Genomic DNA, 19,022 nt, shown 5'->3' with positions numbered 1-19,022 from the left:
CGGTTGGAAGGTTTGTGCAAAAAATGTTGCTGAAAAGAAAAGTTCAACAATTGGATGACACGTGAAATAAGGTTAAATGGAATTATAATGAACTTTCACTAAGTTGAGTTTTACCTCCCTTTTCATGTATTCTCTTCTCTCTCCTTAGCCCTCACCTGAAGTTTAGTAATCTCACCCTGATTTCAACCCATGGATTCCCTGGAAAAAACCTTCTGGGCACAGAACAAAGGAAGTTTTTAGCGAGCGAGTAAGAATTCCATTGCTTTTTCATTCTGGGGCCTAAATGTCCTCATTTGTGTGCATTTTATGCTAAATACAGTTGACTCTTGAAAAATACAGGAGTTATAGGGGCGCTGACCCCCATGCAGTCCAAAATCTGCATGTAACTTTTCACTCCCAAAGTCTTAGTCAGTAATATCCTGTTGACCAGAAGCCTTACCGATAACATAAACAATCGATTAATATTATTTTGTATGTTACATGTAATATATACTGTATTCTTAAAGTAAGTTAGAGAAAAAAAGTTAAGAAAATCACAAGGAAGAGAAATAATAATAATAATAATACTGTACTGTATTTATGGAGAAAAAAAAAATCCATGTGTAAGTGGGTGCAGTTCACACCTGTGTTATTCAAGGGTCAGCTGTAGCACATTTCAGACTGGAAAAAGAAGGGTGGCAGGCTTTTCTCCTGTAGTTCAAACTCACTTAGAACATACGAGCACAAACCTGCTAATGAGGGAATGGAGAGTTGGGCTGTCATTTTTTATTCATGGGCTCATGTCTGCCTTCTTCCAAACAACTGGGATGGAGCCTACTGACACAGCTACCTCCTGCACTTGGCTTCTGAGTTACATTACAGTGCAGGGAAGCTTGGTGACTTCCTGAAGGTTCAGAGTTGGGAGATAAAGATGGGCACTTCACTGGGGTGTGGGTTTCACACCCCTACCCCCCCCCCCCACCGCCCTTTGTCATGTGGGGCTGATCATGCTATGACCTTCTTGCTGGTCTGGGCAAGCTTCATTGTTTGCATCCCAGTAGAATCACTATTTGTCAACATTTGTTCTAGAAAATGCCATTTCATTATCACACAGCTTGCATTAATTTTCATTTCCTGTAGCAAAGCATGGGCATATTAGGCTCCCTGCCTCTAGAAACAATGTCCCAATTTTTCCAACGGGGGAGAAGGAAATTGTTCCCTCTTAGGGTGTTCATTTTAGAATCCAGGATGAAGAGATCTTCAAACAGTGAGAAAAATGGCAGCTTCCTTGCCAGCAGAACCTTCGTCAGCTCACGTTGACCTAATACTTTTATCAGACTATGAACTTTTATTTGTCTTGAAGGACATCATCAGGACAGTTAAAAAGTTATGGGTTTTGAGCCAGATGGATGCGGATTCAGGTGGATGCCCCTAATCCAAAGGGGACTGCATTTCTCTGAGCTTTGGATTTTTTGACTGTGGAAAGTGTATGATAAGGCAACCTTGCTGGAGTATTTATTTATTTATTTATTTATGGTTAATATTGCTGTACCAGCAAGTTCTGACAAAGGGTAAAGGATCAACACGTGCATGTCTCCTTCCATCATTGCCTGTCTTCCAAATTACAGGATTCCCAGGAAATGTTGGTCTTATTGATGAACATCTCATGAGAACAATCTAGTCAGCTTGACAAAGGTTTCTGTCAGTCCCCATGCTAGGTATGCTACTGGAGAGAACAGCTAGCAAATGACTTTCTGCTGGTGTGAATTTGCATGGGATCTGTGTGTGGCTAGGTTGAGAGTCACCTGGTGGCCCTACTTCAGTCCTTGCCCCTCACATTCTCAATACAATAGCCAGAGCAATGCCACGTAATGTAAATCAGATCATGTCAATTACTGAACGGCCTCGAACTGCACTGTCCAGTATGGCGGCTACTAGTTACATGGAGCTATTTTAATTTAACCTCAGTAAAGTTAAATGAAATTAAAAATTTGGCTCCTCAATTAGGTTAGCCATATTTCAAGTGCTCAGACAGCTACATTTGTCCAGGAGCTGCCATATCAGACAGCACAGCAACAGAACATTTCCATCCTCACAGGAGCTTCTAGAATGCTCCAACCTAAAATCCATCCCTGTCTACTTACTTCTTTGACTTTGTCTTTTACCATTGTTACCCTGGTTCTCTCCACTCTAGCCATCATAGCCTCCATGATGTTCCTGAAACACAGCGGGCAGGTCTCCCCCTTGGAGTCTTTGCTTAAATGTTGACTTTCCACACTCCCACACACTCCAGTTCTCCTTCCTCTGATCTGTTTTTTTTTTCTTGCTACAGAAATTTTTCTAAATATTACAAAATTTGCCCTTTAAAATTATGTTTATTCTTTATATTCTGCATACTGTAAACTCTTTAAGGGCAGGGTTGTTTGTTTTTGTCTTGTTCATCAGCATGTCCCCAGCATCTGGGGCAGTGCGTGACACATAGCAGGTGCTCGATAAATAATGTCAAACAGATGAAAGTTGCATCCAAAAGTACCTGCAAAAGTCCTCTCAATCAGAACATAGACAAGGACTGAATAACACAGCCAGATGCCTCTGGGTGGGTGACCGTGTGTTATCATAATTCTTAAAAACCACAAAATGAAATGTAAACAGGATGTTGCCTTTCAAATGGTCCTCCTATTCCATCAAGGAAATTATCTCTGGTCATGGAGTTTAAAAATAACTAATGCATTGACATCCATAAATTTAACAATATAAATTCCTCATTCTAAATACAAATTTTGAACTTTGCCTTAACCAGTGTTTTGATTATTGTTGTTACTAATTTTTGAACAAGCATTTTTTATCTTCCCCTTGCTCCCCCACCAACCTGAGTCCAGCATCTTATAGAGGTGCTAATGACATGCCGGGATACAGCAGAAAGGAAGGCAGTGGGAGCAGAGGAGAAACAGGAAGCAGGAGAAATCGACTAATTGGACATTCAACCCTGAATAACGAATGTTAGTTGTGATGCTCCTTCTTTGGAGTGTCACAATAAATCCTTTATGAAAACCTCTAAGGTTCTTTCCAGTTCTGAAGGGTTCTAGTTTCATGAAGTGCATGTCTCTACCCTGCTTGTAATCGCTACCGTGGAGTTTACTTGTCATTTTGCACCTAGAGTCTTGGCCTAAATCTTCTTACCTTTGGGTGTGGGGGCAGGCTGGCCACTCTTTATAAGTTCCCTTCCAGAAATTTCCCTGTCCTGCATTTCTGCTTTTTTCTCCTCCTTATTACCTGTCTCCAGAATGTTCTATGAAGACAAACTTTCACATTATTTTTGAGTCAGGGTCAAGCTCACTTGAGAAGCATGAAGTTTTATTGATGTTCCTTCTTTGGTTCTTTGTCTCTCTTCCAGAGAACTTAAGTGGGGATATTTCTCTTGTCATCAAGCCATGAGATAGCCCCTGCCATGTTAGAATCCCAATGCTCATTAACTCTGCTTAAGAAATAATTCTGGAAAAATATCATCAACAGTCTCCAATGTCTAATTTCTTTTTAAAAAAATTTTAAAAGATTTTATTTATTTATTCATGAAAACACAGAGAGAGGCAGAGACACAGGCAGAGGGAGAAGCAGGCTCTTTGTAGGGAGCCCGATGTGGAACTCAATTCCAGGACCCCAAGATCACGCCCTGAGCCGAAGGCAGATGCTCAACCATTGAGCCACCCAGGCGTCCCTCCAGTGTCTAATTTCACCTACCTGATGGGTAAATTAAAGAAGACCCAGAATGGACAGTGACCACTTACACGGTGATACTTTAAACTGACAGATGTCATTCAAATATAGTAACAGACGTAATGCACTTGGTAACAAGAGAAATAGTGCTTCTGAAGGTTCCTAGAAAACCACTGTTCCTAGTGCCAGTTCCACTGGATGGAGCTTCAGGTTTTAACTCTGCAATATGCATTCTGACATTGTCAGCATTACTGTCCTGCTGTCATTAAAAATAAAACTGTCTTAGCCTTCCCCAAATTTCCCCTGAGAACTTTTATCTTTGAGCAAACCTTCATAAGACTAATCCCTGTACACTAACTATATTTAATTTTGCCTCACCTTGGATGACTGACAGTACCATTCCTATTATGAAGAGACCATGTAGCAAATAAGGACAGTCCTTTGTGGGCCTCTCATGAATGTGTGAAATCGGCAAAGTTTCCTGTTTTCCTGTCGAGCTACCAAAATGGTTTTTCGAAAGAGAATTTCATCCTGCTATTATATTCTGGTGACAGGCCAGTCCCTGATTTTCTTTTCTTATAAAAAATAAATTTTCTTGTTTTTAAGTGTTGTTTCGTGAAGAGATATAAAGCCCAGAGCCCCGTTTACAGGCCCTTATAACGGGGTCTAATGTGCATCCATTACAAGAATTCTTTTTGTGTGGTGAGAGCAGGCTCGTGTGGATCAAAAAGAAAAAATGTCCTCCCATTACCACTTCATATTCCTGTTTGCCTCCAAGGAGCATAAACAGGATTATGCATCATTAATATTATTTAGGATAATACCCTTCACATATGCATCCCACTTGACAAAACAGCATCTTTACATTTTCATGTTGTACGATGAATCGATGTACGATGTACAATGATCAAGGCATGTGAGGAGGGCAGTTACCTCATGTTGAGAGGTCAAGAAACTGAAGTATTTAAAGGGCATGCAGTCCCCAGGTTGCAGTCTCATTGGTGACAAATCAGGGACACAGACCATGGCATAGCAAAGCCTAGATTTAAATTTAGATTTAAGTGTTGAGGTGCCCAGGTGGTTCAGTCAGCTAAGCATCTAATTCAGGTCATGATCTCAGGGTCCTGAGATTGAGCCCCATGTTAGGCTCCATGCTCAGAGTGAAGTCTGCTTTAGAGTCTCTCTCTCCCTCTCTCTCTGCCCCTCCCTCTCTCACTTTCTCTCCCAAATAAATAAATTAAAAAAAAATAAGCACATATTGTTCTGCCACTCTATACTCTGGGTCTTCAGAACAGGATCAAAAAGGGTCATGTACATGAGATCAGACCTTTCAGAAAATTCTAGAAACCACCCTCATAAAACTCTCCAAACCCAAAGCCACCAAAACCCCACTTTTCTCACATTAGAAAGCTCAAACTCAAGTGGAACCCAGAGAAGAAAACCTGAGCGCCCTGGATGCACTGTTTGCAGAAATACCAGTTGGACATAAATCACCTTTGCCCCACAGAGTGAATCCCAAAAGTCTCTAGGGACTACCCTCGCTGCAAACGTAATTCCCTAATTGACATCTTCTCTAAAAATGTATAGGTGTTTTGGCCTGAATCCATATGCTAATTCTAAGAATGAGTCATTTTTTGAAAGAACACTAGCAAATATGAAGGGTTCTCAATATTCAGGACCTTGACCCCTGCCTTTGGGAACCCTCAGCAATGTCACTTTCTTCTTCCTTATTCCATTTGAGTCTGTGGTTCACATGACAATTCGGCAGTTAAAGTAAGCATGGCCCCACCATGAAATAAAAGCAGAAGAAAGAGTATATATATTAATGATTTCAGAGACACAGATGCATTGCGAGCATGTGCCCTCCCTGTGTAGACCGGCCTATGCCAGGTGCAGCGATTTAGCTTTAATGGGACGATGTCAATCTGTGACTACGTGTCTCATAACAAAAAATACCCCAGAATCTAGCCGAGGTCCTGGTAAACTCACAGCAAGAGCACAGACTTGGCCCACTAGGGGACTTGCACTAGCTCACCAGATGTCTAATTAATGCCCACTGTCAGCTGCTCAAATGTCACTGATGGAGCTTTTCTCTCTGCAGCCACTGTTTTAATGATAAAGATTATGCCTCGATGTCACTGTGCTCCTGGGTCAATGTGGTGGTTGGTAGAATGACTGCCATAGACCGAGCAGCCAAGCACGTGGTGGTCTCCAAAGAGGAAATTGTGCTCTACGATCACCTCATCCTCTGCACCGGGCAGCAGTACCAGGTGAGGCCACACACAAGATCTCAGTGATTAATAGTTAATGTGTTTACTGGGGCACATGTTATAGGGGGTGAGAGCAAGCCTTCCCACCGGGACAGCTGCCACTCTATTCATAAAAGCACCCACAAGGCCTGCACACATGACCAGAATTATGTCCAAAACCTTTCCTGGAAATCCATTCCAAGAAAAACATTCTGCTCAAGGGTAAAAATCACAGCAAGTTGGAGAAATGTCATTCTTTAAGCTGTTGTCCAAAAGTCTAACACTTACTGCTCAGCAGAGCAGAATCCAGACACAACCCGGCACGCATTTGTGGTAAATTAATTTATGCCTCAAGAGGCTAACATTTGGCGGTGGTGACGGGCTCATGCAAAAGTATTTCAAACATGTGCACCTTCTGTCAACCCTTATTTTATTTTGTCTCTCAGTTATAAAACTAGGAAATGTGACTGATTGATTACCCAGTGACCATGCTTTCCATTTGTATTAAATTCTAAAACCACATTTGAGGAAAGCATTGTGGAAACAACAGAAGCTGTCCAATGTCTTAGGGAAGCGAATTTTAATATTTGTACTTTGCAACACACATTAGTATTTCATGTGGTTCACAAAAATAGGGCATTTCTTTAATTAAAGGAGATATACTGGGACACCTGAGTGGCTCAGTCAGTGAAGCACCTGCCTTCAGCTCGGGTCATGATCCTGGGGTCCTGGGACCAAGCCCCGCATGGGCTCCCTGCTTGGTGGCAGCCTGCTTCCCCCTTGTACTCTCTTGCATGTTCTCTCTCCCTCAAATAAATAAATAAAATCTTTTTTTTTTTTAAAGAGATTTATTCTGTAACTCAAAAATAGGGTCTTTTAATTACATGTTTTTCCAGGAGCCTGGATAGGCCTTCCTATAGGGGTTTGTTTCTGACAAGCATGGAGTAATCCACCCCTACCCCAGGCACTGCCATGTTTTCTCTGGTACTGTCTTAGGCCATTTTGTGAATGGTCATGGATTTAACAAGGGGAAATGTGGGCAGGTTTTCCTTACAGAGCCCAGCCAGGAGGAGGCAGCAGGTGGTAGCGGTGGGGGCAGACAGCTTAGCAACTCCCAGCATCACTTACTTAATGTTCTGAGCCTTGGCTACACATTGACACTTGAGATACACCCATGCCTAGGTCCCACCTGCCAGAGGCCCTGTTTTAATTACTCTGGGATGGAGCCCAGTGATCAGCATTTTTAAAAACTCCCAGATGATTCTAAGTTAAGGCTAAGAACCAGGACATGAATTTACTCGACCTAGAATCTCTCATCCATACCTTAGAGTAGCACTTCTCAAGCCTTAACGTGTGCACACAGCCCCTGTGCATCTCATTAAAAGCAGGTTCTGAGCAAGGGATGGAGGCGGCTCATATACTGTGGCTTTAACAAGCTTCCATGTGGGGCCAGCACTGCTACTGAGCGGGCCACATTGAGTATGGCCCAGCCTCCGAGTGATCGCTTCTGGTTCTCCTCCACCTCTTCCTCCTCCTCCTACTATTGCCACCGCCTCTAGTGTTGCTACTAAAGAAATACAGTTTTCACAGTGTAGAAAAGGATTTATTTTTCTGGTTAAAGGATAAACACAAACTGGAGGAATATCTTCTTTGGATAGTTAAGTATTCCTCTTTTTAAACATTAAAATGAAAAAAAAAGCATTAAAATGAAAGAAAACACTGTGCATCCCCTAAGTTTGCCCCCCGCCCACCTGCCCCACTGAATTGCCCCCCTCCCCACCTGCCCCATTGAATTCCAGCTGCAGCCTGGGACCGTGGACTTTGGAAAATGTGAGTGGAAGACCCAGCCAGCTGTCCAGAGCCTCGGGCATCTGCCCATGTGTGTCCAGCTGCCCCTGCAGCTTTAGTTTGTGGCACGTTAAGCTCTTGCCCTTTTTACAACGGGAAAAATGAAATGAAGAAGTGATAAAAGGAGTTCCAATTTAATTTTTCCAGAAGGACCATACAAATTAAAGGTACATAGAGTGATACAAAAAAAAGCTGCTGAATTCATTAGGCAGGGCTTCCAGTTCTTATTCATTTTCCTATTTCCTTCTCTTCAACTCTCCCATGGTTCTGTCCCAATTTTGTGATTTAAATAAAAAATGTTTAATGATGAAAATAAAGCTTAAATCCAAAGCAAGAAGACAACCTGTTATAAAATATCATCACAAACTTTAACCTCTAAATAGAACCTTAAATGGCATGAATCATTCTAAAATATTAAGCAATATTTTTGATATCCAAATACATATCATTTAAGTTTTTAATCAGACAACCCATGCACAAAATAAAAGATTACACTGTGCTGCGGGGCTTGTGTCTTCCTCCAAGCCCTCTCTCTAGGGGCAACCACTTGGAGGGATTTCTGTTGTTAGTTCCTTTAGGAGTTAACCCAAGAACTGCAAGTAATGTATTTAAAGAAGTTTTATTTTTGACCTGTCAACTCCTGATAGTATCTATGACCTTTCCATTTTGGAAGATGAAGCTTTGTCTAGCTCATATTCGGTACCCGCTAACCCCCCTTCCCACCATGCCTACTGATTGGGTGGGGTTTTTTTTGGTGGGCACATGCCAGTGCTCATGCACAAGCTCTGAAATAGCTTACAACTGAGGTCTCCACAGCTTGTGGGGAGCCATGGAGAGACAGACAGATGCCTCCCCGTCCCAGGTTTTGAGTCCTCTCAGCAAAAGGAAGAATAAAAATTTGTTAACTCTCGAGGACTCTTAAAGGGCTGATGCTCCCTAAAAGCCAGCAGGTGGGGCGAGAGTATCCCACCAGGCAAGAGAGTGAGTTGGGAATGTTAGTTATGTTGACCTTGATGTGGGTCAGCAATATGATGTGGTCTCCACAGAGGCTAATTATGTCCTTGGTGGGGTAAAAAAAGCAGGGCATCCAGAATGGCGCAGGCCCAGGTGAGAGCTGCTACAAACAGCTAAAAAGAGAACTGCATATGCCACTTTGGCTCTTGTGATGTAAGAGCTGAGAGGTACCCCCAATGTCCTAGAGCAGCACTATCATGAAGAGACCTCACTGTGTTTGGGATGATTAAAGGGGAAAAATAACATCCCAAGAGATGGGGTCTGCATTTGTTCCCCTTGAATCTGGGCAGGCTTGTGACTGTCTTGATTGATGAGTACAAGGGAAATGATGTGGTGTGACTTCTGAGGCAAGTCAAGGGCCATGCAGGATCTCCTTGTTTGTGGCAACAGTGGCTCCTAGAGCCCTGAAAGGCCATGTAAGAAGTCCAGCTGCCTACCCTGTGATCATCACATTGGACATACCATGCATGGGTTCTCCAGCTGAGCCCAGCCATCCAAGCCATCACTGACAAAGCACCCACCACATGGGTGAAGCCACCTTGGACCCTCCACCAGCTGAATATCACCAAGTGACTTCTGTTGTTAACAGATGGAATGAAGGAATTGCCCAGCCAAACTCTACCCACATTTCTGGCCCACAAAATCATGAAAAGTAATAAAATGGTGTTTGCTTAAGCCACTGTTTTGGTGTGAGTTTATTGGGTAGCAAGAGGCTCCTTGAACAAAAGAATAATGTGAAATAAGAGAAAGGGAACAACATCTGAAAAAATCAGAGAAAGAGCATACTCTTCTCAATATTCCAAAATGCATGATTCACACACGAGCACACACACACACTGTAGGCATGGTTCATCCTCCTCCGTACAATTTGATCACCTAGGCTCCGAAATGGGGGCTAAAGCCATCTGAAGAGCAGAAGCTGAGCTGAGAAGGCCACAGAATTATTATATGGAAAGGAAGATGGGAAAGAAAGGGTTGAAATTAAATCCCTATCAACTTGCTGACTAATATTAAATGCTGAAGACAAACCACCAAGCTCCCCTGGAGAGCAGAGGCAGAGGGCAAAGGGCAAAGGATACATTTGGCAGAAGAGATGAGAAGGTGTGATCAACATGGAGACAATGTATATTGATCATTGGTTTTCTCAAAGAAGACACCATGGCAAATGGAATAGAGACAATAAAGATATGCTAGGAGAAAAATTTCCTTGCCTAAACACCGTATTGTCCACTTGGGCACATTCCAGGCAAAATCAAGAAAAATTTTCTCAGCTAGTTATATTCTGATGAAATTTTGGTTCTGTGGGAATGGTAGGGAAAAACAAATGAACAAATTTCAGGAGAAAAAATAACAGACTACCGACCTTCCCCCACAAAAAGAACAAAAAGAAGACAGGCACCTCAACATTACCTTTCCAGGAAGAAATAGCATAAGAACATGAAACTAGCCACAGAATTTTGAAGAGAATGTGGTGATTCAATAACTATATGCCCACCAAAGTCTATTTGAAGACAGCAAAAAGCTGTTATTTTGTGTGTAAAGCCTCAGAAGAATGGTCTTCTGTCTGTGTTCTGTAATGTGTACTCCAAATAAATGAGGCAGAAAGGAAAATGTAGGACTTCATGGTAATTTAAGAGATAAGTGACAAGCATTGGTCACTTATTTAATTTAATTATTAAATTAAAAGATAATAATTTAAAAGTTTGTAAGTCTGTTGGTAAGTCTGAGAATAAATGCAAAGTGAGTAATAATGAACACCAATCTAAATCTAATTAAGACTAATCTAATTAAGACTAAGTTGTTTGAAAATAGGGAGAGAGGTGGCCAGGGAGAAATAAGAATTGTCTGAAGTAGAGGAACCCAAAGGTAATAATTTAATTTTCTTATATGTAGAAAGAATAAGATTAACAATGCTTTTGAACAGCATGAGTAAATTCACCTTATGAACCCCAAAAGAGATAAGACAGGACATTCGTGTGACCCCAGGGAAGAAAACAAAGAAATAGCCACAGTGCTTTAAACAGTATAAACCAGAGTGGCATTAGAAAACATAACAGTTACAATGGGGAATGCCATGGTTTTAGTGCTTGTTACAGCAAGGCTCTGTGTTTGTACCAAATTCAAAGTATAAGAGAAATACCAAATGAAATTACACCCAAGGTTTCAAAATGAAATGATAGTGAAAAGTGCACCAGCAAAAGGTATCAATGCAAACAACAATATTATATCCAACAAAGCAGAATTAATTAGAGAAAGAAAAATACTAATGTCAACAAAGGGTACAATTCGTGACAGCAATACAGAGGTGAGGAGCTCGTTCCATGTTGAACATGATCATGTCAAAGAACATATCACAAAAACAGAGGTGCCCTGGAGTATTTGTTTCTTGGAGTCACATTTAAGATGGGAAAAATCAAGCTAAAGCACATCCAGAGACTCTCAGTCACCCCAGATGTTTAGCCACAGGGGTGAGGATTCAGGATGGCACTCCTCAAATACTTGAAGGGTGTGTGCATGCAGAAAACAGATCAGACTGGTACATCAAGGCCCTGGGAAGCCGATTGAAGATGGACCACCAGACATAATTGGAATACAGTGCTTATTCATCCTACAAAACAACTTCCTAAGAGTCAGGGTCTCCTCCAAGGGGGAATGTCCTGCCTTCAAGACAGCGAGCACGCCATGGCAGGGCCCTTCTAAGGCAGTAGGAACACCTGACAGAGGTTGAGGGACTGCCACATGTGTTAACTCACATAGTTCTTGCAGGAAGTCTCCAAGGTAAGGTCCATGCTGCTTGCATCCCCATTTAATGGATGAGGGAGCCAAGGGTGCAGTGAAGCTGAAGTGATTTGTCTAGGGTCAGATGACGACAAAATGACAGACTGGGACTTAAATGAGGGCTCTAAACTGAGTTCTTTACTATTGTCCCTGTCTCTCTCTTCTCTTTCTCTTTCTCTGTCTCTTCCTCTCCTTTTCTCCTCCCACCCTCCTTCACTCACAGTTGTGATTTGGGAATTATACTTGGTGGCTTTTAAAGTCTTTACAACACAGACCTACCTTTCTTTCTTTCTTTCTTTCTTTCTTTCTTTCTTTCTTTCTTTCTTTCTTTCTTTCTTTCTTTCTTTCTCATTAAAAATATTTGGAGAAAAGCAATTCAGGTGCGGTAGGGTGGCTCCCTGATGGCATCAGGAACTCAGACCCTTCTATCTTTTGTTCTTCCATCCTTACTAAATGGCTTCCATTCTCAGCATCTTGTGGTGACTGCTGTGGCTCCAGCCATTCCATTTGCAAGAGGTAGGGGGGAGGAAGGACAAGAACAGAATGACTTTTCCAATTGCCCCACCCAAGGACACCTGCTAATAAATTTCTTGATACCTGTTAGGTCACTAGTTTGGAAATGTAGTTTTCCAGCTAGGTGTATTTTCAGGAGCCTGTTACTAAAGAAAGAAGGGAGGGAGGGAGGGAGAGAAAGAAAGAAAAAAGAAAGAAAGATGTATATTGAGGGGGCCACCAGCAGGCCCTGCCACCATAAGTTATTAACTTGCTAAGGGAATGGGGGGCTGAAGGGCTCTCATCAGTGAGGGCTGCTGGGCTGTTCAATTCCAAACATCTGATGGGATGGTCGACAAGTCGCCCACTACTGGCCAGTCATTAGCAGCAGTTTAGTTAACAGCAGAACACTCTAGTATGTGAAATGCACCCATGCTTTCCTATTAAATTTTATTCACTCCCTTACTTTGATGAAATAATATGATTTTTTTCCATAGGTTTTTTTTAATTTACTGAGTTCTCAGTTCTGTGTGGACAAAGTAATTGGCCTTGGGATTTAAAATCCTAGTTTCAGTTTTGCCTAGTTTTGCTTAGTGTGTGAAAATGCCATTGTGTGAATATGAAAACTACATTATCCCATTAATTTTCCTTTAATTTCTAGAATTCTTTAACTTAGAAGTGTGCAAAAACACTTCTGCATTCTAGGTACACATGAGAATCATATGGGTTATCAGAATGCAATTACATTTTAGGATGGCAGTAGGTAAGCTGATTGTCATTTTGGACCTTATTCTTTGCCCCTCCCCCTTCCTTGTTTTTTCATGAAAACGTTTACCATTAGGAATGATAACTCATTGAAAGTTTTATAAATTGAGTAGCTCTCAATTTGTTCTTCAGTGCTGCCATTTTCTACCAAGGACTTTCCTGATTCATTAAAGCATGACCTGCTAGATGGGTGTACTATTACCTAAATTTCATTTTCTTTTATACTACAGTGCTCACTGGAGTTCTGATGGGGTTTTGAACCTCCAAAGCTACAGCATTCAATATTATGCATATGAAATCATTTTCTGGAGCCTTATGTGGACTGCTTTATAATACTTATGAATATGAAAATGCCAAAATTTATTGTGTTTTTGCTAATAAACAAATAATATTGCTAATAAGAAAATTTCACCTCCACAATTGTAATTGCAGTAAATGACCACTAATTCCTGAGTTGTTCCTTTTTACTAAATGTAATTTTACTGCAGGCTCTTTAAGAGAAAGGACATGTAGCTTTAAAAATTGATTTTTTAAGCTATTTAATCCTATTTGAAAATGAATAAAATGCATCACAATAATCTACAAGGCTTATTAAGGAAGGACATAACCAAAAAGTTTCCTAAATGTTATCTGAGATTTAGTGAAGCCTGGTTTCTTCAAGCACCAGCCAGCATTCACATCTACCCCATATAAAAGGCATTTTCTGCACTTGTCAAGGGAGAAAGAATCTCCTCTATACCCACAGAAGTTTCTATTGCAAGTGAAATTTTTGCCCATCATCTCTGTAAAATGATCCCTGACTCACAGCCAGTGGGCCTTACGACACGAGTATGCAAGGCAGCTGGTGCAGGTCTTCTCACAGAGCCCTTGATTGCCTTTAAGTCTCGCTCCAGGTACAGGCCCCTTCTCTTCCATTTAATCTCTCCTGGTCACCAAATAAAAATCAGAGCAGTGAGTTGCTGGCCCATAGGGCAAACTAATGCCACTGTGCTATTTTACTTGGCTTTCACGATGGCATTTGATTCTAATTTGAACCAAAATGATGAAAAAATCGAGTCCACATTAAAAAAAAGTATCTGGCATCTCCTGAGAAATCAGATCTGGCCACACTGAACCCATACTCTACCGTGGCACCAAGTGTATAGAGTTGAGTTGTGGCCAAATGCTGGCCAGGGCCTGGGCCTTCGAGTTTGCTAGAGTACCTTCAACACTAAAGACAAGCATCAGCCTTTATGTTTTTACTGTTGCTTTTCCTATACACGAGCAAGTGTCTGCCTCCACTCGTGTCTGTGTCAAAAGGGAAAGAACAGAAGTTTTCCTCAGAGGGTTGTGTTGAGACAGAGACAGAGAGGAGAGAGAGGGAGGGAAGAAGAGAGGGAGAATATTTCTCTGACAAAGTGAAAAATAATTCTATACTTGTCATGCCTAAATAGTAGTCCACTTCTTTCATTTTCTTTTCTGCCTATCCCCTCTAGGCACTTGGATTTCAACCCCTGATATAATTGCCTCTGTGCAGACTTTTTGACCAAAATGGCTATTCCAAATCCTGTTCCATGTGTGCTTCCGTGGCCCTTGCCACTTCTGGCTGAAGAGATGGATTCTAGGGTCCCTCCCCCTGATCCTGGCCAGGCTTTTATGATGACTTACATGAACAGGACATGGTAGAAGGGACACTCCTCCATTTCCAAGACTAGGTTAGAAAAAAACATGGAGCTCTTTGTACTGGTTCTCTCAGAACACTTGCCCTCAGAACCCAGACACCATGTTGTGATGAAGCCCAAGCCCCATGGAGAGGCACATGTGATGTTTGTGCCAGCACTCCAGCCAAGATCCCAGTCCGAGGTTAGCATTAGTTGCTGAACCTATAGTGGCAACTTGCTATCATTTTTTAATACCTGGCATGTTTTCTAGAGGGAAATAAAGGAGTGAGATGGTTTATCTCCAGATGAATCCAGCCCCCAGCCATCAAGTCACCTGCAGCCTATGAGTCTTCTCAGCTGACACCTCCACCTTGCCCTTGTCTGAATTACTGACCTACAGAACATATGAGCCTAGTAAATGGTGGTCTTGCACCACTGGATTTTGGAATAATTTGTTATGTGGCATTAGATAACCAGAGCAATGCCTTCTGAGAATTGTCTCTGAGTGGTCATTCCACCTGGTTCTTGCTTTTTCTTTTTCAAGTAAAACCTGATTGTATCTGAGGACAGAAAAAGGCATACCTATGCTAGACATTGCTATGGTTATTTAATTAAATTAACTCATGTATTTATTGCTGTGTCAGTGCCTCACTTACTACCACTGAAATAAGCACGTCTCTGTAACATACCTCAGGTCCCATGCCCTACAGGGGCTGATATTAATCAACACCCGACAAACAGAGAGATTCCAAACAGTGGGAAGCAGCGATACACCGATAAAGTTCCTCGCAATCATTTCACTCTCAATGATGAAGAAGATTGCTGTAAGGCCCTGAGTTGGATAAGGAGCAACTCCATCATCACAGAAGGTAAGGATGTTGGTAACTGTGCATCTTTGCAGAATCGCTTTTTATTTTTATAATGAGTCTCATTCTTCATCTAGTTCCAGTATATAATTAGTGCCTAATTAATTCCAACCGAATCATTCATCTGTCATGCTTTGTTTTCCAGATTAATTTACAACTTGTTGTCATTTTTGGATACCCCGCATGTTTGCTGGGGAAAAGAAAAAGGCTTGAGATAGTTTAATTATCTATAATTATTTTATTACACAAAATGAATATCCGAAGAGCAAAGCATGGCTAAAATCATTAACTAATTAAAGAATAATTTAATAAGCAAACATGTTTAGCAATTATATGGAAAATATGTCTCCTTTTGTGAAGCCGAAAAGACCTAGGAAGAAAAAGAAAGGTCTGCATTGGAAGGGCTCTTTTCTTCCCTTCCCGATCCATTGTTCTCTTTCTTGGGGTTTTGTGCACAAAACACACATATTCGAGTTGTATGCCACTTTGTGAATCGAAATGAGACAGTAAAAGGTTTGAACAAATGCCTCTGCCACTCAAAAGTGTTTTCTCAAGCATCTTCTTCTCTATTGCTTGGATTAAATTGAAATTGTTTGACTAGTATAACAACCAAAATAGGGCCTGGCTACCTATTTGTCCTTAATTGAAATCTGGAAGTCAAGTTTTGAAGATGACAAAGTGCAGCCCCTTTGTTTTAACCTAAATCACTGACCCCAGGGAGGTTGGGTGACTGGGTTGGCTTATACAACTACCCATGACAGCCTGTAGTTCCAGGTGATCCACGGATGTGAAAAAACATTAAGTACTTATCATCTGGGGATCAATATGTAAAATTAAATGTATTAATTTTAATGTAATTATTTAAATACAATTTAATGATACTAGTTAATATAATTAATATATTCAAATTGAATATAATTTCTCCTGATTTTTGGTGGAAGATTTAGGGATTAATTAACTTATTGTTATGTTACTACACTTACTCCATTAGAAATTGAAAAAATGGGTCTCGAGTGACACAGTACATTACTGGATTCAGTACATTACTGGATTTGCTAATATTTTATAGGCTATTTGATCTAAATGTAAGTCAGATTGGCCTACATTTTCTCTTATAAGCTTTACATGTCCAGTAAAGGGTATGCTAGTCTCACCAAGTGTTTTTTTGGAAGCTATCTGCATTTTTCTAGGGTCTGAAATACGTAGTGTAACCTAAAAGGTAGACAGAAATAACCCATAAAACCAAGTGGGTCTGGAACCTTTGGGCAGAGGTGAGATACATAGATATACACTGGACTCAGATTTAAAACTTCTCAAAGTCTTCTCACATTTGCCTCACAACTTGGTATTGTTTTCGGTTTTGCATCTGTATGTGTTTAAACCGGTTTCAATATTTTAGTCGTTTTTTTAAATCACTGCCCTATGATCCACATAGACTTAAGGAATTCTTAATTTGGGGATCTGCAAACTTTTACAGTAAACTTCAGATAGCAAATATATTGGACTTTGCAGGCCCTGTGGCCTCTATCCACCCACTCATTTCTGCCATTGCAGCAAGAAAGACAATACATAAATAAATGGGCAAGGCTGTGTTCCAGTAAGACTTTACAAAAATAGATGATGAACCATAGTTTGCAGAACCTGCTTTTATGCATAGGATTTATGACAAATCATTACCATTTCATCAAGTCTGGGCCTCAAATTGTAACTTAAACTCCCTGAGAGCTCAAAAGTCCATGGTTCAACACAAAATATGCAGTGTGTTTTAGGACTATCACCAATCCCGCAGTGTTTTAACTTTGAACAGTTGCCTATTTTTGACATTAGGGATAAAGAGTATTTTGGCCAAAAAAAGCCCCTTGAAAGTGGCAGTGCAGGTTCTTTAGGTTGAACGTTTATGGCAGAGAATTTAAAAATCTCCAAACAACAAGCACTGTGCTCTCCTTCAGATGCCTATTCTTTCATGCTCTTGGTTGTTAGATGGGGGAAGAGCATCTGTGCTATTCTGATCACTTGACTAGTTGTCAGGGATGGTGTTACTCAGAGGCCCACTTAAAGGGAAATAAATGCTTTTGCAAGATTTAAGAATGTCTTTCATCAACCACTGCATAAAACCCCTCTGAGTGCCTGTTTTGTCTATTGAACAACCAAGATAAGAAGTATATAGAAATTAGTTTCTTGTCTTCTATGTAGGCTATTTTCCCCAAGTTCAGTGCTAATGACATTCCCAGGGCATCTCTCAAGAAGGTGCTCCTAACTCTCAAATGCTGGGCCCAGGCTCTGGGAGACATTTGAGAAACTCAACCCTGCCACATTAATTCAACTCTGTGTGGTGCTTCTTTTCCAATGACTTTTCATATAAGAAAAGTTAGGAAGAAAAATGTTAACCTCCTGCTTGAAGGAAGCTCTTTCTCTTTGTAGCTTTTCCACAATTAGAGTCCTATCAAACTTGAATTTAATTAGTCCCATTCCAGATCATATCTTCCTCATATGGGTTGCTGTGAGGACTATATTTCATGCCCAACTCAGGACAGTGTGCCACACATAGTAAGAGTTCAGTAATACAGGCTGCCATCTGCATTATCGTTACTACTGCTAGGTGCCACGAAGTTGTTGCCCTGCACTGAGGGTTACCCAGAGTGTAGTCTCAGCCCCTGATAATAGCACAGTCTAGGACACAGTCTACACAAAAAATGGGAGATCCGCGTATACCAGGGATCGACCCAGCTGTAGTGAGACACAGGGTCCTTCACGAGAGCCCTAGAACAGCAGTTTGGAGAAAGAGGACTGAGTTCAGCCTTAAAGAACAGCAGGGTAACTAAACAGAGAGACAAGCTGGGGGAGTGGGAATTGTCCCGGACAGACCCTTAGAGGGCAGCAGGTGGAGGACAGCAGGGCCCAGCTGGTTTAACTGATTACTTTTTTAGAGGTTAGGGAGCTAGTGAAGGGGGATAACCAGTGCACATGACAGCACTTGAGGAAGGTGAACCTCCTGTCTGTGGCACCCATCGGGTAGAGAGAAAGCCATCCAGAAGGAACAGGTGGGAGAAGACTGTGTAGCCCGCTGAAGGTGGGTGGGCCGTGCATGCAGGTGAGGGCTGCTGCCGCCACTTCTAGCTCATATTCAGATCAGTTATGGGATGATGGGACCTGAAGCTAGAAACTAGAATCCTGGCACTTCATGAAGAACCAGCAGGACTGCACTCTTGTACACACTGCCATCGCTCCGCCTGCCAGCTCTTGCTTCCTCTTCTTGTCACTGTAATGACACAGGGAAGAATGTGGACATCTTTCATGATAGTTGGCTTTTGCTCCCTGGGTGCTCATCTCCTCCTTTCTCAATAGTTCAGGGTGGGGCTGGCGAGAGAGGGCTGACAACAGGACCCTTCCTACAAAAGTCGGAGAAAAAAAATCTCCTGTGTCTCAGTGGCTGTGACTGGGTCACATGTCCATCCTGGAATCCCACATCGGATCCTGGGACACACCAGGCTTGACTTGGTTGAAGTACCAGGACATGAGGGGTGGGGCTTGTTTGTTGAGGATGGTAAAGGGATTGTTCTAGAAAGACAGGTGAATGCTGGGTAGCAGAAGCAATGGATGGTAAGTAGGAGAGGTCAGCTCTGGAATTTCTACCCATTGAAACTACAGATACAGCATCCCCACTGCCCGCAGCACCC

General features: G+C 41.6%; 1 protein-coding gene across 9 annotated transcripts in view; it reads left to right on the top strand.

Moving 5' to 3' along the window:
* The window catches only part of CFAP61 (cilia and flagella associated protein 61), a 275,850-nt gene that overhangs the window by 176,132 nt on the left and 80,696 nt on the right, over positions 1-19,022 (top strand). For 8 of the 9 annotated variants that reach the window (XR_012018154.1, XM_072799837.1, XM_072799842.1 and 5 more), the window contains 3 exons: positions 149-247; positions 5,795-5,963; positions 15,174-15,348. Coding sequence is in view for 8 of the 9 variants with exons in the window: in XM_072799837.1 (XP_072655938.1) it covers positions 149-247; positions 5,795-5,963; positions 15,174-15,348 (443 nt within the window). In the remaining variant the exon portion in view is untranslated. The remainder of the gene's footprint in view (positions 1-148; positions 248-5,794; positions 5,964-15,173; positions 15,349-19,022) is intronic. The other variant, XM_072799843.1, reaches the window with a different exon arrangement.

The sequence above is a fragment of the Canis lupus genome, chromosome 26 (assembly GCF_048164855.1).
Source record: "Canis lupus baileyi chromosome 26, mCanLup2.hap1, whole genome shotgun sequence".
NCBI lineage: Eukaryota > Metazoa > Chordata > Mammalia > Carnivora > Canidae > Canis > Canis lupus.
Note: the sequence above shows the minus strand (reverse complement) of the source record. Positions and strands in the feature narration are given on the sequence as shown.